The 26,957-nt window shown below is 35.7% G+C and overlaps 2 protein-coding genes across 16 annotated transcripts in view; one reads left to right on the forward strand and one right to left on the reverse strand.

The window, feature by feature from the left end:
* The window catches only part of LOC128867995 (uncharacterized), a 35,167-nt gene extending 25,169 nt beyond the window's left edge, over positions 1-9,998 (reverse strand). The window contains exons 1-2 of one of the 14 annotated variants that reach the window (XM_054109672.1): positions 9,800-9,998; positions 6,175-8,049 (exon numbers count right to left, since the gene is read on the reverse strand). In XM_054109672.1, the coding sequence (XP_053965647.1) occupies positions 6,175-6,327 (153 nt within the window). In that variant the 5' untranslated portion in view covers positions 6,328-8,049; positions 9,800-9,998. The other 13 variants (XM_054109665.1, XM_054109666.1, XM_054109669.1 and 10 more) reach the window with 13 other exon arrangements.
* Positions 9,999-11,938: 1,940 nt separating this feature from the next.
* Positions 11,939-25,232, forward strand: LOC128868012 (uncharacterized). Of its 2 annotated transcripts, none has more exons than XM_054109710.1 (5): positions 11,939-12,131; positions 16,682-16,933; positions 22,983-23,486; positions 23,554-24,741; positions 24,802-25,232. In XM_054109710.1, exons 2-5 carry the CDS (start codon positions 16,703-16,705, stop codon positions 24,970-24,972), a joined length of 2,094 nt encoding a protein of 697 aa, XP_053965685.1. In that variant the 5' UTR covers positions 11,939-12,131; positions 16,682-16,702; the 3' UTR covers positions 24,973-25,232. The 2 variants fall into 2 exon arrangements, with proteins under 2 accessions (XP_053965685.1, XP_053965684.1); XM_054109709.1 differs by having other exon boundaries at positions 11,940-12,529.
* The last annotated feature ends 1,725 nt before the right edge of the window (positions 25,233-26,957 follow it).

A 26,957-nucleotide genomic window follows, 5' to 3' on the forward strand; every position in this document is an offset into this window, starting at 1 on the left:
CGTTAAGTCGTTGCTAGACTAACGCGGCAGCGGCTGGGGAACGGTGATCCCGCGTACGAAGGGCCTTGTGGGCCTCGAGTGCATGATGATTTCAGTTGGTTGACTTGGTCGCCTCACAAAAAAATTTAAATTAATGATAAAAGATAGAAAAAAGGCTTAGGAGAAGTAAAGAAGATAAACTGAGCGATGCAGAGTAAATACGACAATGTGAAAAATTGTAAATTAAATGTAAAATACTTAAATGGGTTCATATGAAGGAAACGAATTAAGATAGACTTTTTTATATTCTTAACGCGATGTCTTTAGGCGGTTGCTGGAATCAGCGGAATAAGTTTATGTTGACCAAGCAGGGAAAGTTTGCTAATTATTAATGTGTAGCAACAACAAACACTTCATTATGCTTGGTGTGGCGCCTTAAATTAAGTTATTAACAGTGTTTTTTTTTACTTTATTCGCATACAAACACATATATTTTTTGTTTTAATTTGTTTAGTTGGCGCGGATTGTGTATTATGTTTTTACTAATATAACGTACTAGCATTTGTACGTACATACATGAATACTTTATTGGCTTTAATTATACACTTGTGCTCGCATAATTAAATCAATACAATATTGCAAAATTTTTCAAGTTACATTTTTTTCGTAAATTTTTTATAAAAAGAAATCTAGATCTCGGTTAAGAAGTACGCAAAATGGAAATAAAGTTTTAATTTTGTTTAAACTTTTGGAAATAATAGCCTTATATGATTTTAAGCTGTTAAATTTAATAGCTGTTAAACTTTCGTACAGATTTTAATAAAAATTGCAGACAATATAGTCTAATATAAAGTTAGTATAAACAAATTTCAATCTGTCTAAAACCCGTGAAAGTTTTTTTATTGAATATTATATTTAGTTGATTAGGCAAGTTTTTTTTTAACATTTCAATTCAAATTTTATTCCTTCAAAATTCAACTATTAATTAAAGATGGAAAATGATGGAGATTGAAGATTATTTGACATGCACAAATCTGTGTATGAGCCAGGTACCAGGTACCAGAAATGCTGCTGGAGTGACACTACCTGGCCGAATATAAATACGGGTCGTTCCGGGTAGCGTAAATCCGTGCAGCAAATATCGCGAGCGCATACTTAAAGCGAAAATTTCTTTTTTAGCTTTACTATTTTTTTCATAAAAATAAAGAGTTTAAAAAGTTAAAAAAAGACAATCAACAAAAATGTACGACAAATATCATGCACGAAGTGAACTGAAGCTTCTTATGGAATAGCAAGCTCGGTGATAATTAATGAGATTAAAGTGAAATAAAGTATCTACGCATATAATCTAAACCATGTACCCTCAGACTTTACATTTCTAAGGTCTCTACCGAACTCCGTTCAATACAGGCCGGCAAAAAGAACTTGAATCAGTACGTCGCTCAGAAAGAAAAAACAGAAAAAATTAAAGAATTAAACTTTATTATTTTTTTATTATTTAATATTTGTCTTTAATTTGAGCTTGAGATACTTTTCTTTCAAATAAATACTTATTGCTTAGTATGGAATGTACCAAATAATTGGAGCAACGAGAGTTCTGCACCGCGCTGTATTAAAAAAAAAACTCATTAAATATTTAATATAAAAAAAAAATTTTGCGTACCTAAAAATAGAGTACCCTTTTGTGTGCCTAATAATGTGCACAACTCTGCATCTGATTTCTAAAATAAAATGACTTAATGGAAGTATGCACACAAAATACACTTTCAGTTAAAATATCAACATACAACCTACAGTATTTATAGACTATGTTACAGCCCTACTTACCGAGTTGTTGCCTATTATTCACAAAATACATATACGAGGAGCTGATTAATCAATGGAGAGCCAAAATAGTAACAGTGCATGACTTAATCTTTGTAATCTTATCAATAAATAGTAAAAAAAAATAAAAAATTATGAAAACAACTCATACAACTCAAATAAAGAAAAAAATGGAAAAGAAAATAATTATTTTTATCATTTTCAATGAACTTGAAACAAGTGCTCTATAAACGAAAAAACAATCATAGGAACGTGCTAAATACACTCTCATGCACACATACATATGAATATTATTGTACTTGATGTTAAGTGATTAAAGGCATGACGGTCGTTGATATAACAACAAAATTGTGGGAAGGGTTTCGTTTTTTTTTTTTTTGTTTTGGCCTGATCCACGAAAAAGTGCAAATATACTAGCAAAACAAACGATCAATTCAAAAATGCGTACATACAAATAAAGGAAATGTCTATGGCATGTTCTGTTGGGTAAATCTGATAATCTTTACCAAAAACCGTAACGTTTCTTAATTAATTTATTACTTTTTTTTAAATAATTTAATACGTTTTTTTTTAATTCAGAAGCTTTTTCATGGTAGAAATACACTCGAAGGTTTGCCATTGTCTGCCGAGGGGCGACCGCTATTAGAAAAAAGGAAGAACGATCACTAGGCAATACTACAGTGAGTTATTGGACCGCTTTCACAAAAAAATTGAAGGAGACACGGCCGCATTTGGCGAAAAAGAGCCATTTGTTCAACTACGATAACGCACCAGCACCATTCATTCGGAGTTGTCGCCGCCAAACTGCGTGAATTGCGTTATGAATTGCTGCCCGCTACTTTTATTTGTTCCCTAACACGAAGAAATGGTTCGCGTGAAAAAAATGTAGTTGAAACGAGGAAGTCATCGCCGAGACAGAGGCGTATTTTAGAGAGTTCGTCAAATCCTATTTTTGGAGGGGTTAAAAAAGGGTATGTCTTTCTAAAAGGGGACTATGATGAAAAGTAAAAACAAATGTTTTGAAAAAATGGTGTCTTCAATTCTAACACGGGTACTTATTGAACCCCCTTGTATGTTATATGTGGCTAAATAGTACCCTGTATAAATTGACTGCTTAGTTTTAGTTGCATCAACTGAAAAAAATGAAAATAAATAGAAATGCGACAAACGCTAAAGCCCACCCCAGAATCAAATATTGCAAAAATGAAAAAAAATTAATAGATATGTGAGAATAGAAATGGATGGATCATAAGCAATGATTTCTTCATTTGCTTAAGAACGACTTTCTGTTCTTTATAAACTGCCTGAATACTACTAGAAATACTTACTTAACTAAACAAATGTTAGCACACACGCACAAATGCGTATACTACGTAAAAAATTCACACAAACATTCGCATACAAACCACTGGCACCGTTTGAGCCGAAACAAGGGGCGAAGCAACTGAAAGGTTGCTAACAGCGACAACATGCACACACACAACCACAATTGTTGAGAATTTGAAGGTAATACGACGCTCAAGAAATCCTACAGCTGCAGGCAATGTACCAATATTCCCACAACTTTACTCTTAATTTCGGAAAGATATTTGCTTTGTAAAGTACGACTCTTAGGGGAAGAGTGAGTCAGAGTGTACATACACGTGTTATTGTTGTTTCTGATCTAACGCGTCTGTTCCTGAATCAATAGATATTAGTTTTGATACTGCTAAATAGTACACCCGTGGTCAACTAAATAGAAACAAGATATATTCACCAGTGTTTATAACTTTTTTTTTCAATTTTAATAATTTTTTTTAACTATAGTCCGATGTGCAAAAAATATGTTTCAAATAAATAAATGTTCCAAACTTTTTAGGAGATTTATAAAAAATTAATAAATTTTCAAAAAAAATTTAAACTGTTTTATTTAAAAAATACTAATTAAAAAATTTATAAAATAAATTGTATTATAATAAAGTGCCGGTTTAAAGTGGTTAAAAGGTCTAGTGGATTTTAGATAGCCCGGCGGTGTGAATTTTTTTCCATAGAAAGTCAAACAACGTGCATTTGCTATATGGAGAAATTGTACAAGATCTCTGGGGAAAAAATCACCAAAAATAAACGACCCCTTCAAACCCGCACTTTATTACGCTGAAGTTTGATGGCCTATAAGATTCTGATAAAAAATTTGAAATTTTAAGGAAATATGTCGAATTTTTATAAATCTTAGAGTGTGAAATTTTGATTATTATTGTCTTTGGTATAGAATGAACTAGATTTTTATAAAGAAATTTACTGAAATTATAGTCAAAACTTGACGATATGTGGTGCCTTTATAATAAGTTCCAGTGCTCTAACAGGCAATTTTAACTGCAAAAAATTAAATTTTCTTTATTTCTAATGCATACATACATACATATGTATGCATATTCCATCCATTTAGAATATTCCATTCCTTTCACTAAAATGTAGAAAAAAAAAAAACAGTGGCCCACAAAGTACATTAAATAAGTAACTTAGAGCAGCTGATTAATTAATTTCTATTGTGGTCTCTACGATATTAAAATTTAGTTTAAATTACTCTAAACTGTCGATCTTTGTTTATAGCTTTTGACATTATGGCCCCTATTATGAGCAACATTCGATCTTCGACTGTAGTCGAAAGTGCTGATCGAACGAATTTTCATTTGGTATTATGGTGCTCATTCGTTGAAGAATAGGACTATTGTGAATTTCGATCGCTCGACGCATTTACAATAGATAATTTTTTCTCAGCTGATACAGCAAATCAAAATAAAAGAAAAACCGATTGTGTTGAAATTCTTTGCTAACATTATTTTTAAAAGGTAAAAAAAAGTATTTTTTGTGATGAACGATGAAAGATTAGTGGAACTAGCTAGAAGTAGAAAACAGTTGAGGGACGCATCCAACCACCTAGAAATGGCTTCCACTGAGTAAGTTCAGAATTTTCAAAATGTGTTGACGTACTTAATATTACAGAAATTTCCTTACAGATTTTTAAAGAACTTTAGATTATCTAAAGAGGCGTTTATGAACCTACTGTCCAGTACAGAAAACCAGTTGCAGCAGTGCACCCGAGCCAAATTGATTCCAAATATTTTAAAGCTAGCCACAGTTCTGCGAGTTCGTACCAATTGAGTATTGGTAATGAAGGTATGCTAGGACTTGCTCAACCCACTGTGTACGATGATGTTGAAGATATTGAAGTGGAGTCAAATAACGGAGAATTAGAAAACATAAGAAATGAAATTTTGAGAATATTATAGAAAAATCTAAAAAGTATTAAATAGAAACCTTTACGCCACAGTTTCTGTTTTATTTTTGTTATAAATTTTCTTTATTCAATTATTCGTCATTCGAAAAAAATATGAAAATGTATTTCTATAAACATCACAAAAAAAACCATTATTAAGCTTAATCCATTTTGCTGCCGTTCTCACTGGTGGTCCCAAGCAATTCAGCTCCGTTGTAAATTCCTCCCATTTTTTTGCTGCTTGAAGTTTGGTGCAAATCCCTTTTGCGAATTGTGGATTCGCCTTTCTAATTGTTGTTTGGTACTCACGACTTTCGCCCTGCATAAAATTAACAAAATTAGTATATATTTATTATTTGGTTACTATAAAACCATAAATAATTGCAAACAACTTACACTTTAACAAGTTTTCCCACTATACGCTACACGATCGAAAGCAAAATTGCATTCGACTCTAAATTCGGTAAACAACGAAAATTTCGATAGGGTTGCACCGCTAATAATACCAAATTGACATTCGATTTTCGATCTTCGACAACCAGCGAATATCGAAGATCGAATACAACTCATAATAGGGGCCTATATGTATGAAAAATATGGACATGCTGTCGAAAAACAATCCGAATATTTCTCTTCCTTAAAAAATTTTGCTGTTCGAATTTAAAATAAAAAAATAACAAACCCCAATGATATCAAGTAAATTGCAAATGCGTAAAAACGTAAAGCATAAATTTTCGCTAAGTGAAATTGAATATGAATAAAACAATTTTTATTATACCGAATTGAGGGTACAAAAACATTACTCGCTTTCGTTGCTTGCTGACTAATGTCTTAATGATCGGAATAAATGCAATCGAATATACAAACACATATGTATATGCAAGTAAACAAGTGAGTGTGCTGTTTTTGGATTACTTTTCCAGTTATTTCAATTCGTTTTGCGGTTATTCGACAAAACTGAAAACATTTCATTTGCCTTTTAACCATTCCGCTACACAACTACATAAGTAACTTCACGTACGAACACAACTTTACTTTCATTATTTTTGTTTTCCTTCAAGACAGTTTTTTTTATGAAAATACTTGCAAATTTATGTGTAATCACGTAAACTTACCGACTCCTCTTCCTTCTCCATGCCACTGGGCATTTGTGGCACCGCACGATTTATAGCCGAATATTCAGGCAAATCTGGCAGCTCCTCTGCCAAGTAGATGGGCATCTGCTTGGAGGGATCTAGCGCACGCGCTCGAAATGATAATTTTGACATGATGATTATAGAGATGTGGTTGTTTATGGATGCAACGGTGGTTTTTCTTTATTCGCCTACTGTTTTTGTTGATTTTTCTCACACTTTGTTACTTCAATCGCTATTTCCACAATGAGCCGACTTGTGTTTACACTTACAGCCAATTGATTATGCCAAAAACCACTGATTAACGATGTATGATTTTGACTTTGTGTTAATTTTTTCACCCCTTTATCTTCCTAATCAGGCTTTGCTGGCGCTAGAGATATTTTTTATAAATTTCTCCGCTTTTACTTCCCGTTCTTTTGACTCTGATTTAATCTAAGTTAAGCGTAACTTTTGACGTGAACAAATAAATGTTGCGGCTTTCTCGGTTGTGGCGTTGACTTTCGTAGTTGCACCAAAACGTGTAACAACGTTGATACGTCTGAATATGTGTTGGAATGCGTCCTCTGCCGCTTTTCTTGCAGCAGCAGCGGCGTTGAACTGCTACTAAAAAGCCTCTGCGCTGATGATGTGGAAAACGGTTTGTTGTTATTAATCAAATTTTTGGATGTAAATGAACTGTCTTCGCAGTTGTTACGTGGAGTAAAAGAAGGGTGCAAGGATGGGTGCGTGAGATCCACAAACGTCGGTGCTATAACCGCCGCGGCTACGTCTGTTTTTTCAACAATTGTTGATGTGATTATACTATGCTGCCTAGTGTAAGTTTTAGTATTGGACTGGAATAACAGTGTTTTTTGCGGGCTGTCACAATCACTGATTATATTCTGGTTATTACCGCTGCTACCGCTTTTGCTACTTCTGCGGTAGTTACTATCTTTGCTATTCTCGAACCAGCAGAAATCACTGGCTCGATAAACCAATTGGTTTTGTTGTTGAAGGCGCTGTTGTAAACACCGGCCACAAGTTGTTGGTAGAATGCAGTTTCTGTTACTGCGTTTCCAGCTGATGCTACTACTACTGCAACTATCGCGGGTATCGATGTGGGCAGTAGCTGTGAGCTGAGTTAGAATGTAAGTATCAGAAGTGTGGCTATCGATAGACTTAGCAGCCTGTATTCCCGATCTTGTAGATAAATCTGATGCAGACGCGAATTGAGTAGGGTGATTAGGGATTGATTTTTTTAACCGTAATGCACAACTACAGCTATTGATGCAAGGAATATTATTGCAAATGTTGATTTTCTTGTGTTGTTGTTGTATATGATGACAAGGGCAAGATTGTTTGTTGTTGTTATTCTTGCTAACGCTGTTCGTTCCGCAAAGCGTGGAAAACAGCGAAGATATCAACAACAAAATGTGGACGAAAAAGTTATTGCAATTACAGCACTGCAGTGGTAGCAACGACAACGACGAGCGGTGCAAAAATCGAATCGACGACATTTTTCAAGTTGAAATCGAAGAAATCAAATGAATTAGCATAATTACGATGACCTTTGCACATTTCATTGCAACATTTTAATTCTTTAAATCTAATTTTTAAATTGTATTATCACACAAAATTTTTGTTTGTATACAGTGCGTTTTACTGTCGTCACATTAACCAATTGTGCTAGAGCCGTTGTTTACGAAGTGGTTTGTTGTTATACTGCTTCGTTGTTTGCTCGCTTCACTTCGTCGCCTATTTTTAATTTGCTTTTTTCCCCTCTTTCTTGGCTTACTTTATATTAGCTCTTTTCATTATTATTATATATTTCTCTCCAATTTATTTACTTTTTTTGCTCTTCTCACTCCATTGAACCTTTTAAAAATAAAATAGTTAGAAAACAAAACCATTTAGTTAAAAAACACTCGCTTTCAATCTTTTTGCTGTTGCCATTGTTGTAAATATGTTCTTTGTACACTTTACATTGGTTTCCGAGCGAATTGAAATGACAACTGTCGGACACCACATAGCTGTCAAAACACTAAACACAAAATAACGGAAATAAAGGGCGGGCATTTGTACTATAAATTTTATTTGTTATTAAATACGTTTTTTAAAATCGCACTAGGGTCAAAATTATAAAATCATAAATTTTTTCTAAATTTTAAAATGGGTTTTCTATTTTTTTGTTGCCTAAAAAATTGGCGCAAGTCACGGTGATGTAGTTAATAGCACTCCTCCGCGACCTCTCGTTGACAAAAACAATAAAAAAAAAAGCGGTTACACGACTACTTTCGTACGTAAATACATAACCTCCCTAACATGCAACCGACGCACAATTCGGGAAGCGATGACGACGCCACGCGATACGACACGGCGAATTCATCAAAACAAAAAACATTCGGCGAATTCGAAAACGCTGGCTATGCACCAAAATGCCACTGAAAAAACACGAAATTTTAACAAAAAACGAACTCCATAACGCAAAGTGAGAAACATGTTGCCATATTTTGCATACTATACCATACTACAATTTATTGAATTATGCACTATACCTATTTCGCCACATATAAAGATCTTTATTAGAAGCAAAATTCATTTTCAACATTCCAACTTTCAGAAAAAATTATAAACAAATTACCGATTTTACTGAATAGCGTGGTTTTGGCATGAAAGCCATAATGGCGGAAGACTAGTCGTCGTCGACGTTCTCGGCAACGTTCGCGCGCACCAACGCAAATATACGCAGTGAACGATACTCACGGATCACAGGTTGTCGCATTCACACTCAAGCCTCAAATTAAATTGGAAAACACTAAGAAGTCGAACAGAGCAAAGTAGAAAACACAAAAACATGCTACGAAAAACGACACTGACCGAATCGAGCACGTTGCGTTGCCATACTCCGAATCGCTACTACATACACACTATTTTCAACTCTTTTCTGCACACGCGCACTGAGTAGTACGAAAACAATTTTACGAAATTAAACTTGCAGCGTAGCTGCTCGCACATAAATCCGAATTTTCGAATTAGTTTGCGCTGCGTACGCAATACAGCAGCCGTTACACATCCTATCCCACCCTTACCACTACTAATATACTCTAACTAAGACGCACCGCGTTCCACTGCCCTACAACTAGGCACACATTTTCCATTCATGCGTACCATACACGACTACTCCACTATCCTTCCATCTACTTCACACAATGCGCGCACACCGCTCCCTTTCAATAAGATTCCATTCCAACCGACTAACAAACCTAAGTACACATTGTGCATACACAAACACACCCGTGTCGATACGAAACGCCAAATGCGCCTTAAAACTGTAATCACTATTGACTTCTCCTTCGCACTTTACCAACGCGACATGTGTGCGAGCGAGAACCAAACACGATGACCATACTTTTTCGGGTCGGGTAAATGGCGAGTACCATGAAAATTTTTTTCACCAAAATCGATCAATTTCGATTAATTCATACTTTTTTCACAACGTATTTTCTGGACTTAAACTACGCCACTTTCACACATTTTATATGCAAAACACTGCGTGCAATCGTTAATATCAAATTTCAATTGAATTCTGGAAATAATTTCCACTTTTTGCGTTAAAATTCGTTACCAATTGTGCAACGACACGAGTTTTTCACAGGGACACGTTCTTCACTGAACGTAATGGCGGCTCGGGCAAACCATTTCCGAATTTTTTCGGAGTTGTAGCGCTACTTGCCAAACAACGAAAATTAAAACACTTCATTGAGGGGCATTAAACTAAGTAAAATTCGAATGCGACTGCATAGAAAAATCGCCAAAAATTTTAGATATTTATTGAAATAGTTTTCTCAATGTGTCAACAAAGTTTACGCATGAAATTATTCAAAATTATTCCTTTGCTGCATTTGCTTTAGTGGTGAATGTTCGAAAAAGTAAATTCAGCGACAATGAGTGCGTTCAACTACAGGGTACAAAAAAAATTTAGAAATATGAATACATATGTGTAAGAATAGAAATTTTTTAGTAATCATAGCGCGTTTTCTCTAAAGCAGATTTGTGTAGTCTCAAGTAATTCTCCTAAAGTTGGCTTAAGAAAGAATTAAGTTTTATAATATTACTCTATTTTGCAATACAAAAATATTATTCTCTACTGACAGATTTTGTTTAAATTGAAGAAGAACAAAATACATACTTTAAAAATAAATATTCAAAAACTTTAAGATATATAAACATACGGTTTTTTACGCTTATTATACATAAGTACTTATAAGTCAATGGTTTATAAGGAAAATGACACAGAAATATATATATATATATATATATGTATGTGTATATTTATAAATTTATTAACTCATTAATTCTACGTACATACAAATTTAAAATTCACGTTTTCAAATATAGTCAAATGCTTAAATGAACCAGTACAATATGAATATTAGTAGTACTATATATTGCTTATCCTATGCACACCTGTTTTCAAAAGTATTCAAGTGGATATTGCATTTGTTACAACGGCCGCTAACAGAAAGGAAAAGAAAGAAAATTGCAAGAAGATAGCTTGGTTTGATTTTTTTCAATTCAGAAGCTTTAAAAGAATGTATACAAAAAGATATTTACGTACGATCCCGTACGAAGGTCCTAGTAGCCAGTGTGCAAATTAAGTTAGGGTTATATTGTATATGTCCCCTATAAATACTAATCATTTACGTACGAGTTTGAAAAATATACATACGAAAGTGAAAAATTCTTTTTATTTTCATTTTTTTTATTTTTATTAAATATAAATGTAATGAAATCATCAAATATGGTAGTTTCTTGCATACAACTTTAAAACATAAACACCACTTTTGAAACTCTCGCAATCGCCTAAGGGTTAACATTTTATAATTGCACACCACAATGCTGTGCAGTGATGTCCTCACAACATCGTTTACTATTCAATATCTTCCTCCAAAAAATAAAAATATACCATACCTGGTACATACACAGGGACCTACAGTTTTAAGCCGAATCCGACCGGCAGTTGGTTTTTTATGAAGAGCTTATTCATGGCAAAAATACTCTCAGAGTTTTGCTATTGTCTGCCGAGGAGCGACCACTATTAGAAAACAATTTCTATCAATTAGTGTTTCGTGATATATGGTATATAAATTGTAAATATCCTATTTGAGATATGTATACATTTATTTATGTATAAATTCGTGTTGATATATTCCATATAACACAACCATTTTTACCTCGCGCATTCGCCCAGGGGTTAATACTTTCCAAACGAATGTTGCAATGCTGAGCACTAAGATATGAGTGATGAGTGACTACCGCATACTCACATCATTCCTGTAATTTAAATCGATTAATATAGATACTTTTTACGGTACAACAAACATGGAGTCATTTTTATGTATAAACAAATCTTTCTAGGCTAGCGTATATATACACTTACGCAGCTATGCTGTAAAGAGTCCATACAAGGTACTCATTTCATTGTTATTACATACAAGCTTTCATATTTCTCAGACTACGTTGCTGATAAGCGTCAGGTGAGAAGCGCCAAAACACTCCGACGACACTGATAAGTGCACTCACCTGCAAAAAAAATATATATGTATACATATTTACGTATAATATAAAACATGGTACAATAACAAAAAGAAGTTAATTATATTGTTATTAATACAAATACTACTACTACAAAAACATAACCAAAAGAGCGAGAATGCGATTAGAAACTGTGCAACTGATAACTAACCACATTGATGAATTAATTGGGCGAATGTTTAACTCTTATCCTCAAATAGAATTCAGTCGAACTTTAAAATTCATGAGGTGCGCATATGAGTTATAACATTTTAACGGCGGAATTGCTGAAACCCGTTTGCAGCACTACTTTTAATCGTTTGAATAGTCGTTTCATTAAAACAAAGTGGTCGGTGAATGTTATCGTTTTAAATTACCTATCGGTACTATCGATTAAGATTTTACTAGCAATAAACAACATATAAGAAAAAAAAAATAAAATAAAATGCTTGAAGATTTATAAATTTCGTATACCATTGACAAGTGACACATCCAATAAATTTGCAAATAAAAAAAACATACCAACATATGTACATGTATCTAAATTTTATGATACTTTGTCAAAAAGTTTATTGTTTTCAGTGCGAATAAAAAACTTAAAAAGACGATGTCATAAAATATTATAACTGGTCCAATGCGAATTGAACAGAATAACCCAAGAGTTACCAATCAAAGTGAATCACCATAAGGTGATTTGCGAATCCGTTCGTTATTTTCGCGCTGATAAAATAAAAGCCTCATTTATTTAGAATTCTTATCGATAGACTCCAAATATACATAGGTATGTATATTTATACACCTTGCTACTTACCAGTTCGCTAGCGTATATTTTCATGCTTACATACATATGCCCGCTATCCAATGGACATACACACATACATATGTATGACTGCATACCTTTGCCTATTAATCACTGAAGTCTTCCAAAGGCTCATATACCTATGTATGTTACATATGCATACTATAGTTTAAGTGCGTTTCATAACTACCGCAGAAGAGCTCACTACAAGGCTTGACAATTAAATTGTTTCTGCATTAATTTAAAAAAAATTTCGCAAGAAAATATAGCTCATTCTACTTTAAAAACTACATATATAAGTAGAAGTTTTAAATTCAAAAAAATGTTATACAAATTTCAAACAATCAGAGTTTTGAGAAAAATTTCTAGTTTGCAGAGTTCTAGTCCATTGAATTTCGGTATAATGAAGCGCAAGTTTGAACTGGTTCCAAGATCACATTGATTTTTTTAATTTTTGTTGCTGATGGTGTTGGGTGTTTTTCGGTCGATTGTGGATTTTCCACACTGATAAGGTCCAATCAGTTGGTTGATGGTGGGCTCCACAGCCTTTCATAAAAGACGTTCGGTAAAACCTTAAACGCGATATTTGGAAGATTAATCCCGCTGTAATTAGCTCAGATTGCAGAATCACCCTTTTTATGGATTGGGCAGAGCACACTTAAATTCTAATTGGCAGGTATGATTTCATTTTGCATACTAGCTCCTCGCCTCCATGTTTTAATAGTTCAGCCGGCAGTCCGTCGCGTGTTTTTGGGTGTTTGGCCGAGCTCCTCCTCCTATTTGTGGTATGCGTCTTGATGTTGTTTCACAAATGGAGGGACCTACAGTTTCAAGCCGACTCCGAACGGCAGGTTTTTTTTATTAGAAACAACTTTTTCTTCGTTTTGGTCTTTCACCGAGATTAGAACCTACGTTCTTTCCGAATTCCGAATGGTAGTCACGCACCAACCCATTCGGCTACTGCGGCCGCCGATGATATTAACATCATCGGCCTTAATAACCGCGCTGTTAGTTCTGCCTTTTCCAAACTTGATAAAGAAGCAAAGGGATTGGGTCATGGGGTGAACAAGGACAAAACGAAGTACCTCCTGTTATCAAACAAATATTTGGCCACGTCACTGTTGGCAGTTACGATTTCCGGAAGTGGCTTCGTTTATTTAGGAACCAGCATTAACACTGGTAACAATGTCAGCCTTGAGTAAAGTCCTCTCTCGATGAACAAATCTAACTCTTTATAAGGCTACCGTATAGCGCAGAAGCTCGGACGATGACAAATATCTGATGAGGGGTCCCTTGTTTTTCTGATTCTGCTGAAGCTTTTTGAACCTTTGAGCTTAACGGCGGCATAGATAGAGTGCACTGAATAAAGATCCAGCGGCTTCGTTGGCTGGATCTATCGTCCGAATGGTTACAAACGCTCCGGCTCTGAAAGTATTCGATGCGGTACCAGTTGGTGGTAGCGGAGGAAGGCCTCCTTCACGTTTCAAAGATCAGGTGGAGAAGTACTGTGCTTCACTTGTTGTGCCCAACTGGCGTCGGCGCTTTGTTAAACTAGGCCAAAATCACTTAAGCGATGATCGTTCCAATCAAGAAGAAGAATAAGTTGAGTGTTATCTTCCCTATAAAGAAATTTAGAAAACTCAACAAAATTTTGGAGTCACTACAAACTATCTTTTTATTATATTAAAATGTAATCAGCTTCATACTGCATACTAAAATTTTTTAAAAATTCGAATTAAAAACTAAAAAAACTAAAAAAATTAATTATGATGAACATTTTGTGGAATTTTTCTAATTCCTTCATTAATTTTAAAACTTAACTGTATTTGGTTATTTTTAAACAATAAGCTATGTATATAATATTAAAAAAAAAGAAAAAAAGGAGCATTAAAAAAAGAAGATAAACAAAGAAAAATAGTTAATATTCAAAATGTTATGTACATACATACATACGTATGTTATGTTCCATAAGTGTATGTATGTATGGTAATGTCTTTCCGTATTTGATGTAATACAAAGTGATAATCTCCAGCAACATGATCATCGAATTCACATACATAAATTTTGCACATGTGCTAAATTCAAGCTTAAATCGACGAAAATGTGAAGTTATGGAGGTGGAAAAAATCAAAAAAGACAAAATTTTCATCAAAACTTTCAATATTTTGAAAACTTAATAATTCGTTGAAAAAAAGTCCAACGAGCAGCGATGTGATTGGTGTCAAGAGGCATGCAACTATTTTTGAGCTTAATAGCTAGCCAAAAAACATTTATTTAACTCTGGCTTCTTACGTCTTGGTATTTTTATTGGAAAGGAGGTGTAAGTGATATGCTCCGCACTGTGGCCATCTGATGCACCGAAGCTACTTCAGGCTCGGCATTAGATGCTCTGATTGGTTTGCCAGCACTTGATGCTTTCATCCAAGGAGAGGCCTTGAAGGCCATCTGCAGGCTGAAACACAATGGGAACTGGTACGGCCCCTGTCCGGCATTGGAAAACAGAGAAGGCATGGACGTCTATCCAACGATTTTCTCCATGCTCCTTGACTCCAGCCATCAAGAGTCGTACTTGAAAAGAGATACATTGTAGTGCTGCCAGAGGCTCAGTTGTGGTCAAACTCAGAAAATGAGCCCGGCAAATACTGTTTTCGCATTTTTACGGATGGCTCCAGGGCCGAGCATAGCTCCGGCTCTGGTGTCTACGTGGAATCCAGTGGGACAAAACTGCACTTTGCTCTTGGAATGCATGCATCTGTGTTTTAAGCGGAGGTGTATGCAGTTCAAGAAGCGATGAACTTTGTTGTGGAAAACCGATGGAGAGGCAGATCTACATATATGTGTCTGTAGCGACAGCCAAGCTGCGCTTATGGCCTTAGACAGCCCTCCAACCACATCAGGGGTAGTCAAGTCCTGTAAATCCAGGCTGAACTATGTCCAGCCTGATGCTAACATGGGTCCCGAGACACGAGGGTGTCGCGGGTAACGAGACTTCAGACTCCTTAGCTAAGATGGGCTCTGAAGCCAACTTCTTTGGCCCAGAGTCCGTTTTGCCCCTCCCTTCTGCGGCCATCACAGCCACGGTTAGCAAATGGGTAACTACCACCCACAAGCGAGCTTGGCAGGCTGAGAGAGGCTGCAGATGGACTAAACTGATGTTGTCTGTCATGACCGATCGACTGTCGCAAACCCTTCTGTTATTAAGCAGAGGGGAGTGCAGATGGCTGGTTGGACTAATGACGGGCCACTTTCTGTGGGCGAAGCACATGGAAAGGTTGAAAATCTCAGACAGTGTACTCTGCCCAGCTTGTGAAGAGGAGGATGAGACGGCGGACCACGTCCTGTGCGTCTGCCCGCCTTCGCTCGAATCAGGTTTTAGGTCTTTGGCACTGATGTGTTAAGACCAACTTGGCTCCTGGACACCAAAAGATCCACTCAGATTTCTTCGGACATCGGGTGTAGATTTAAAGAAAATTAAAAGGGAATCCAAGTGTAGTACAATGGACTTAATTCATGTCTGAGTGCTGCACTTGCTAGTTGTCCCGACAAAAAAAAAAAAAGATATGTTCCGATAGGAATTTTGCACTGCAATTCTCGTGAATCGGGGTATAATTCGGAGTTACTAAAACATTTTTTATTTGGTGTGGATGCAAATTGTCTGCGTTCCACTTCTGTCTTTCCTTCGGGCTAAATGCAGTTCATTGATAGTAAATGTCATTGCTTGTAAACGCAGCTGCCGTTGTCATCCACTGATAGGTATTCTTTTTTTCCTGTGCAGACGCGACTAACTTCGTCGCAATTATAAAATTTTACCTCTAGATCTTTAGGCTCTTTTCCCAAAACATGCGCACCTGACCCTCTCTTTGAAAATTCGAATTAAACTGAAATACTGAAATACTTTTTATAACCTTTCCAACTTTACCCCATTTATGCAAATTGGGTCAGAAAATTTGATTCGTAATTTTGAACACGAATTTAGCCCATGTGTAAAATTTTAGCGAAATTGTAAACCATGTCGCAGGAGGTTATTACCTTTAATTTCTAATGGTTGTATATGTACATATGTATGTATGTAGGTGCTTGAAAGTACAAAAATATATTATTTGTATACAATGTACCTCTTGTTTTTCTTTAAAGCGCTTTCTATGTCTTTGAAAAATGGATAAAAATTACATTAGTTCTCCAAACGATTTTCAACATATGGAGGGTACTGAATCGGTTGAATTCAAACGTACTTTCGCTCTCGATGGGATCGGTGAAGATGAATCCTTGCGGTTATATTTACGCAAAGCGGGACTATCGGATGAAATTGAATATTTGACACCGGAACAGCGACGTGCCTTCATTTACGATATTATAAAGAGCAACAAGATGCCGGGATATTGGATGGTAATTAAGAGTGCTCATACATCCTCATGACACATTTACACATCACTACAAAATACTTCATTTCAATCATTTTCGTTGTTCAGGCTTACATTTTTGATCACAATTACATACTTCTTTGTAGATGATTCGAAAGATGAATTACTTATTTTGGTGGAATTGCGAATTAGGCAAAGATCCCTATCTTCCATAAATTTTATAATCAAATGGAAGTCGCCTGTTAAGTTAAAATAAAATTAAAATAAAATATCAAATGCAAAGATGTCGCAAGTAATCAATTAATTTTGGAAAGACTTATCGATGTAGATGTATCGGTTCTCTTCTTACTATCATACCGCTTATATAAATACAAACTTCTGCATGTCAAAGCAAATACATTTAGATTATATGATGCATTTCAGAAATACTACGGTACTTCACGATTTATTGCATTTGGTCTTGCAAGTATACTGGAATATTAAAAATTATACAAACGAAATATACACAATTTTAAGCACAATTGTTAGGTTAGGTTAGGTTGTACGGGCTGTCCACTACGGGACACACACATTGTGATATCGCGTGCAGGAAGCAGAGCCACGAATAACGTTGTAAAATCAATTTTTTGCAAAAACTGTTTTTTTTGCAGATTACCGTTAATATTACTTACATCGCTCAAACACCAAATCCCCTAATCAAAATTATTTACCTTATCGCAATTAAAATTAGAAGGAGTCAGTCAATGGAAGAACCTTGTAAGTTAAAAGCAAAATGACACGATCGGAATTATCGAAAGTAATTGATAAGTGGAAAAGATGTGCAGAAAGAAAATCGAATGTTGAAAATTGGAAAGATACAATAATAAGAATAAAAAGTTGAGAAATATTGAAAATGCGTATATAGCAAGAAAAAATAAGAGTATACCTACCTGCAAAAAACACAGAACAACAGAACGAGTAATAGGAAAAATGTTTTAAGTCAACATTATGGTATTTTTATAATTCTTTTTTTAACTATTTCTATGTACTTAGGTTCGTGATTATGTATGCGGCTTCAATTGCCAAAAATTTACCAAAACTCAAATACAGAAAATTTTTTAAAAATTCTACGAAAAAATTACAACGAACAAATGACTTGGTTCGAATTGAGCGAGCCTCGAAAAAGAAGAGTTAAAGAAGGTATTTCCTATCGCAACGTTATTATCAATTACTTTTAGCTGAATCCGAAAAGTGAGAGGCAGGGAACTTCAAAGTTCTACTGATGACCCAAATATACTTAGAATACGAAAAAATCAAAGTAGTGCAAAAACATGGTTACGAAATTTGGCAAGTTATAAGATGCCGCCGCAAGAGGAAGAATTAAATGGGTTCTGTGATAAAAAATGGGTCAGTGATAAAAAGAATAAAGATTTCCTAATTCATATTTGCCTGAAAAATAAGCCGGTTTTATATATCGATCTGCTGTTAATTAAATAAAATTAAAAGTTTTTACTTTAAAGCAAACCAAAATATTTTAAAATTTTTTAGAATGTTTTCTCTTACGTTCTTGCTGAATTATGCTGACTTCATTTTATGTTTTAAATAAATACATTTCTTACAGTCATTTACTATATACTGTACTATATATTTAAAGACAGAAAGAGTAGTGTTTTCTTGACGAAAATAAAACTTAAAGTGCGATCGTAATTCCCCTATTGAAACGAAAATAACGTTTCAAAAGTTATCAGCCATGGAAAAACAATTTAACTACCGTTGCGCTTTGAATATGAAACGTTCTTCCACTGAAAAAAGCTTCAAACCGTAAATTTACTTCTAATTCGAAATTAAAATTCCTCGATTTTCTACATAAAAGTTTTTATTATCATTAGCAAGCTAACAAATCTCAATACAGAACAAGAACAAGCATATTACCTTTAAACTACGTTTTTTTTTGTTTCTGAAAAGTTATGATTTTGTCACTTAAAACGTTTTTCGCGGCTTTCCTTCAATTCATAAAATCTACGTCTGAAAGGAGCAGGGCAGTGGCACAGTGCTACGACAACAGCAAGCGGCGACCCAATTACGACAACAGCAATCGGACCCAATTTAAAAAAAATCTTATTGCGGGCCTACTAATTTCAACTCTACTCTAGATACTCCTCAAACTTTCTTTTAACCCTTTCGGTCAGTTTTTTAGGGTTTGGCATTATTTTAACTTATAGTGCCACAACTAAGACAACTTTGAATTACAGTAGTCTATCTTTGACTATCTTATTACGCCCTTCAGTACTTGAATTATATTATTTTTAGGATTTGAGAAGCAAGGTTAGTATTTAATATGCGTGGAAGAAGTCTACTAGTTTCTGAAACATAAAATGCTTGTATTTGTGGTAGTTTTTGTAGTGCTGATATTATTTATGATGCGATAACAAATTTCCTGGATGTATAATACCTGTATGTTTACAAGAATTATCAAAAATATCAAAGTGATTAGATTTCTTTTTTCGATCATTCGAATATATGTGAAGGCGAATAAACCTTGACCGGTACGCGACCATCGGTGCCGGGCGTATTAATGTGTGACATACAGACATACATAGATGGTGGGCTCGATTTACTATATAGGTATAATACATGAAGTTTTTTCTGTTAACATAGTCCCTGAACAGGTTATTTCTGACATTAAGAAGTTTATCAAAAACAAAAAAAAAAAACGCTTGTTGTTCTGAGGTGGCATGGGCTAGCCTAACAAATCTAGTATTTTAGTGTAGTTTTGGCAATTGCTGTTTTGTCAGATATATTTAAGAAATATTTATCTCAACTAATAAGTTGAAATAAATATCTTTAAGCTGAAATAAAAGATATATATTGTATAAAATAATGAGATATGGGATTCACTATTTTTTATTGCATTTTATTGCATCCATTTTCGTCTATTTGCACTGCTTGACCTCGTTTCAAAAGGATGCAGTCAAGACGAATCTACATGCATATGTAAGGTGTTGCTACTACAGTAATTGATTTTTTTCTTGCAGTTGTTGGTTTGAATGTCACTTTACTATTGCTTTGTTTGTTGACCTACATTTTGTTTGAAGTTTTAATATTCAAACCACAAAATTACAAAACCAAAACACATGTAAATGTTTTCGTTGTTCTAGTGATTTCTCTTTTTATTCGAGTGTATTCGCCTTGGATGAGTGATAAACCTTATTAATTATTTTTAATATCGATATTATTTTTAACATCGCTTGGCGTCATTTGTGACCTTATTTTGTTAATAGCTCAAACAATGTTCCCTTTCAGTGCTTAATTTCTGGTTAGTTTTAGGCAAAGACTTGTGGCTTAGTATATTCTTATGTTCGAAGAATTTATCTTTGAAGCGTCTAAAAACAAATATCAATAAAAGTTGTCAAATATAATAATAGAAATACTTACTCATATGATAGCCGTACTTCCGCTGCTGTAGAAGAAGTAAACATATGCCAAACGTCAGCTATCCCTGGCGGTTCAGAGTACAGTACCTTTCGTTTCTGCATTAGTTTTTATTATTTTTTTTTCTATTTACCATATCTTGAAAACGTTATGTGTAGAAATAGAGCAACGAGTTGTTCGTCCCCTTAGTATTAAAATAGCCTATACATTTTTTGATGTTTTGAGAAAATGAATTTCAAACTTTTTGTCGAAAGTAGCTCTCACTCAAATCTCGTTATGTCTGTAAATATTTATTATTTTTTGACTGACGTTTTGACCCACTTTGTGGAACTAACATAGAATTTGACAAAATTTTGACCACATATAAAATCGACGATGGAGAATCCAAATATTCAATAAAAAAATAATAGCCTATGAGCACATAGGCTATTGTTATACTAAGGGGACGTGTTGTGGAAAAAAGCTATTCGAATTATGGAAAACCCAGTAATGGGCCCTCCACCAATGTTAGACTAGGTTAAGGTATATGGCTGCCCACGTGATGGTCAAAGAATAGAAGTCGTCTATTGTGATGCTATACAGAGGAAAAAAACAGAGGGAGAAGAACCAAACAGGGAGGAAAACTGAATAAGGGGCTTTTACGGTGGCTAACTACATTTATATTAACCATTTCATGTTGTGATATTTAAACTAGATATTAATAGTTAGCTCTCATCGAGCTAAGCTTCAGATATCTGGGCGCTTACTTTTTTCAGAGCAGGACGAGACAATGCACTAGCTTATTCTGCATTGCTTGTCAAGTGGTTTCTAGTCAAGTGTAGTCAATTCGTCTTATTTGCCGGGTATTGCGACGGGTGACTTATACCTGCTTTCTAAGATGAAATCTGCATTAAAATATAGAAGACTAGGCTCTGAAAATGAAAGCGATACACGTAGGGCAGGAACTGAAAGAAGATGACTTCCAGCTCCATTTTGAACAAAAGAAGATGCGAGTATATCCGAGCATTGTTGGGATAGGGGGAAGGAGGAGAAGTATATATTGAAGATGATAATAAGTGTTTGCATGTGTATGAAGTCAAAATAAAATAGTTTACAGTATTTAGAGTTATTATTCTAAGTAAAAGACATTTTGGCCTTTAACAGTATTTTCTATTTTCGAAGGTAGCTTAAATTTTAGTTTTTTAATATATAGATTTTTAAACTAAAACTGCAACTATATGTATTATATATACATATATGTATTATATATAACAGTTGCTAACACCTTTGATTGGATCGAGCTCCTCCTTCTATTTGTGGTGTGCGTTTTGATGTTTTTCGACAAATGGAGGGACCTATAGTTTTATGCGGTCTCCGAACGGCAGATGAATTTTTTATGAGGAGCTTTTTCATGGCAGAAATACACTCGGAGGTTTTCCATTGCCTGCCGAAAGATGACCGCTATTAGAAAAACATTTGTAATAATAAGAAAATGAAGATAAATCTTTTGGTAATATTTTATTTAGAAATCGCCAACATTTTTTACTTACTATATACATATGTATGAATGATTCCGAAACAGAATTTTTTTGAGTCCTTTATGTCATCAACTTTATTATCAATTATTCACTTGCAATTTTCATATCACAACTCACACATTTTTATCAACGAATACGAATACAACAAATAGCTTAAGAATTATTACGTAGTTCCAACGCTTACATATATTGACATATACTTACACACATACATACTTAATTATATCGAAAATTCCCTGCAAACTAATTTATATTTTATATAGACATTTTATAACATTCATGCTATATATTCTAAGGGTTGACGTTTCCGTGCTTTCCAGTCGAACGAAGCTTAAAGCTTAATTTCTAAGGTTTAAACTTGGTTTAAATTCTTCACTTAGGTTCACAATGCAAACTTTCTTTTTTTTTGTTTTCTTTTGTAAAGGACTGGTTTCCGATGTATTTTTACACCCATCACGACATGATTTGGAGAAAATTTGGAGCAAACCCCTTAAAAATGTGATTTTGGGGGTTTTCACCCCTAATTTTATCAAAAACGTGTCTCTATCACGTCATGTTAAACTATGAAAAAAAACAAAAAAATAAATAATTGGCGCGTACGCTTCTGTTAGGTGTTTGGTCGAGCTCCTCCTCCTATTTGTGGTGTGCGTCTTGATGTTGTTCCACAAATGGAGGGACCTACAGTTTCAAGCCGACTCCGAACGGCACATATTTTTATGAGGAGCTTTTTCATGGCAGAAATACACTCAGAGGCTTGCCATTGCCTGCCGAGGGGCGACCGCTATTAGAAAAATGTTTTTATTAATTTTTCTTTCACCGAGATTCGAACCAACGATCTCTCTGTGAATTCCGAATGGTAATCACGCACCAACCCATTCGGCTACGGCGGCCGCCATGTTAACCTATACTTAAATGAAAACTATACTAAAAAGAAACGACTTATTCTAATAAAATGTGGTTAACCCTTTGGAGCCTAGTGATTAAAACCATATTGCAAATTATTATGAGCAAGCGATCCCAAAAAGGGGCGAGTAGTAATATTTATTAATGTTGTAGATCTGTGTTGTTCATCAGAAAGCGAGGGTTTTTCTCTATTGGTTTCCCTTTAATTAAATTCCCCCATTAATTTCATCGACACCTTTCCAGCCTTCAACAATGATATCGCCATCTCCTTATAATTTACCCACTGCAAAGTCAAATGAGCGTTCTAAACCACCGCCACCACCTGCGCGCACCGTCACCGCTTCACCCGCTATGCAACGAAATAAGAACTCTGCCATGCCGGTAGCACTTAACTACGCCACCATTAGCAGCTCTTCGTCGAACAACAGCCTGCAAAGTTTGGACCAAAGCAGTCCCATTGTACCTCGTCGTTTCCAACCAACACCACCCACGCCGCCTTCGCCCTCGACATTTGTGACTAGCATTAAAGGTGGCCGATACGAGATAAGCGGTCCAATGAACTTTCAACACATAGCTGGAGATATGACGCGTGATCGGACGCGCAACGCATTCGATCTTACCATGACCATGAATGATAACGTACTGAGGAAGTATCTGTTGGAACGCGGCATTAAGGAGCAAGACTTGGCTGGCATGCGCAAGCAGGATATCATAAAAAACATCGTACAATCGAGGTTCACATGGATGGTAAGTTAATAAAAATGTAGAAAAAATGTTAAGTGCATCAGAATCAAGCTGAATAAATTAATTACAGCCACCTCAGCTCAATGTTAATGGAACTGTTAGTCATCCTCCACCCAATATAATGTATGCCACGATTTCTTCATGCAAAGAACATACACCACCCGGTTCGCCAAGGATTTCACGCCCCCGAAAATCAATGAATGCACCACCGCCACCACCACCACCTCCACCGCCACTACCAGCAACGTCAGCGTTAGCCCCAGCATCAGCAACAACTTCGAGTATAGCACCAATGTCTAATCAAAAACAGATATCAACACCTCCTCTATCGTCAGCTTCAAGTGCTACTCCAACAACTTCAGCAGATTCTCTGTCGAATTTAAACATTTTGGCTGCGCGTTTCGCAAGTCCTTCAGAGTTTCCCTCTATCGAAGATATTTACAGCAACAAGACTGAGGTGGAAGCCATATTTGCACAGACATCTACTCAGCCCAGACAGACTTATAGACAAGCGCCCCCACCACCCGTTAAGCCGAAACCCTTCGAGGACGCGCCTCCACCACCACCTTCTCTTATCCAGGTTAAAAACAATAAATCTTCAGTGATTTACCATTCCAATCAGAGTTTGGATAGCCTCAACGAGTGGACGAGCGAAGATGATAGTGACAATAAAATCTTATATGGCAGAACGATTGCCGATCGAGCTAAAGTGCCACCAGCACCCAAGCTAATGGTACTACCAACTACCGTCAGCAATGATTATGCTTTAACGAAATCGGTAAATAGCCAAGATGGTGGTAGTACAGCTACCTCGGTATTATATGCTAGCAGTGTTGGCAATAGAAAGCAAACTCCGCCACCAACACCTCCAAAGCCTGCGCTAAAACCACAATTCTTTGCGAAGGTTTCAGCAGTGCCACCACCGCCTCCCCCTCCTCCATCTCTTCCCGCACCAGAAGTTGCAGCGGCGTGTGTATCTAAAACCTCATCTCGTGCGCCAATTGTTATCAGCAAGGGGAGTGGGGCATCGCCACCACCACCGCCTCCACCACCGCCACCTTCTACTAATAACGCGCCTATGCCACCACCACCACCACCTTCTACTACTAACGCGCCTATGCCACCACCACCATCACCCATATTAAATGCAGCAGCTAAAAGTAGCGGTGGCTCACCTGTAGCTCTATCTACAGCTAATGATAGCGGGGACGCGCGTGGCGCTTTGCTAGATAGCATTCGAAAGGGCGTCGCCTTGAAGGTACAACTCATATAATGATAACTCTGTATAATTTCTTCTTTTTTTTGTGATATTTTTCAGAAAGTCAACCAGAAAGCTGCCACAATCAGTGGCGTCAAGCCACGCGCCGAACGCAAACCACCAGCTAACGACTTTCTTTCCGAATTGAAAATGGGTATTACATTGCGACGGGTAAAGGATAAGAATCACAATATTTATGCGGATGAAGATCCAGATGAATCGCAAGCTTAAGAAGGATCGGTTTATACAAAAACACACACTCCGGTTTATTTGCATAGCAAGAATGTATTTATGACAAATATAATAAATATGAAACTCAAGAAATGTTTAGATGTGCTAAGAATTAATTTGCCATTACTTTTATCAAATTGTTTGGAAAGATAAATCGAACTGTATATCTAAAATCGCTGTACCGCAGCAAAGTCAAGACTAGATTCTGATAACAAGATTTATGGTTAGTATCAATAAAAGTGGTCCACCAATGTAAAGGGTGGTTAAGTTTCAAGGGCCGGTGTTGATTTTGAATGAAATACATTTTTTTTAAATTATTGTCATTTCTCTTTATTATGATAATATTGGTATGGCACAATTACGTATGGAACAAAATATCGGCCAAATGGCCGCCACGGCCTCGGCGGCACACCTCTATCCGATGGTCCAAATTTTCGATGACGCTGATGCTTAATTGAGGTTCTATGCCGTTAATGTGCCGAATTATCTCATCCTTTAGCTCTTGAATTGTTGCTGGTTTGTCGACGTACACCTTTTCTTTCAAATAATCCCAAAGAAAGAAGTCCAACGGTGTCAAATCACATGATCTTGGCAGCCAATTGACATCGCCACGATCATGTGATGATCGTTAGCTATGTGATAAGTGGCACCGTCCTGTTGAAACCACATATCGTCCACATCCATATCTTCATATCTTCCTCGAAACATAATTCGGGTCATAAAAAGTTCGTTATCATCTCACGATAGCGAACACTAATCAGAGTAACTGCCTGACCGGTCTCATTTTGGAAAAAATACGGCCCATTGATGCCGCCGGCCCATAAACCGCACCAAACAGTCACTCTTTGTGGGCGCATTGGTTTTTCGGCCATCACTCTTGGATTATCATTCGCCCAAATGCGGCAATTCTGCTTATTGACGAGTCCACTGAGGTGAAAATGTGCCTCATCACTGAAGATGAAATGCGCGATGTGCATATGATTTAAACGCCCGTTTTCATAATTAGCCTGAATAACTTTAACGCGTTGCTCGACTGTGTATCTTTCCATGGTTCAAATTGAATTAGTCTGAAATTGAAAAATGTCGAATGAAATGGAGAAAAAATTTGATGTTTAGGTGTGGTTTACATTCAACATCGGCCCTTGAAATTTAACCACCCTATATAATAGAGCGAATATGAATAAACAAATAGTTTGGGGGCAAAATGATACTCAACATATTTGCCAAAATACCGATGCTGAGGGCACGAAGATGGGAGTCTATTAATTCGTCAATTATTTTTTTTTAATTTCAAATAAATTAATTGTCACCTGCAGTGGTGCTAATATTGATTTAATTGCAGATGGAGTTTTCTAACCACTTTATTTGGTAAGAATTGCTTTACCCCCACTCATAACTCCAATCAGCCTCAGTCCGGTTCCCTCTCTCCAAAATCACCTAAATGAAGGTTTAAAAGTAGACTTCTAATGAGATATAAAAGAAGGGTGGTTTTTTGATATACTAGTGCTCGTCCATTGGTTCACATTCAAACACTTTTATATTTATCTTTGTCCCTCCTTTTATTTTCATTCTTTTCCTTATCTACTTACATATTCAGTTTTGATTTCATCCTTGATTATCTTAATTATCTGAATCTATACATATTTTGGCATTTGCATTTGAAAATATAAATATTTTGGCATTTGCTTTAGTGCCACTTTTGAATTGATTTTTTCATTTCATATTAAAATAATTTGAAATTTTATTAGATTCCTTCCACATTATTATGCACTTTGTTTCGGCGATTAAAATATTTTACTGGCAATTCTGAAAAAAAAGAGTCCGTGGAAGCATAGTTCTGAAACGGATTTCAAGCCTCCAAATTTTTAATTTTTGTTATTAGTCCCCAATTATGTTTTTTTTTTTTGTTAAATTTTATTCGAAGAAAATGTATTTGGCAGAAACTGATTTTCCACGTTTATTTTGCTCAAACCCTCTGTTAGAGA

The sequence above is a fragment of the Anastrepha ludens genome, chromosome 6, assembly GCF_028408465.1.
Source record: "Anastrepha ludens isolate Willacy chromosome 6, idAnaLude1.1, whole genome shotgun sequence".
Classification (NCBI taxonomy): Eukaryota; Metazoa; Arthropoda; class Insecta; order Diptera; family Tephritidae; genus Anastrepha; species Anastrepha ludens.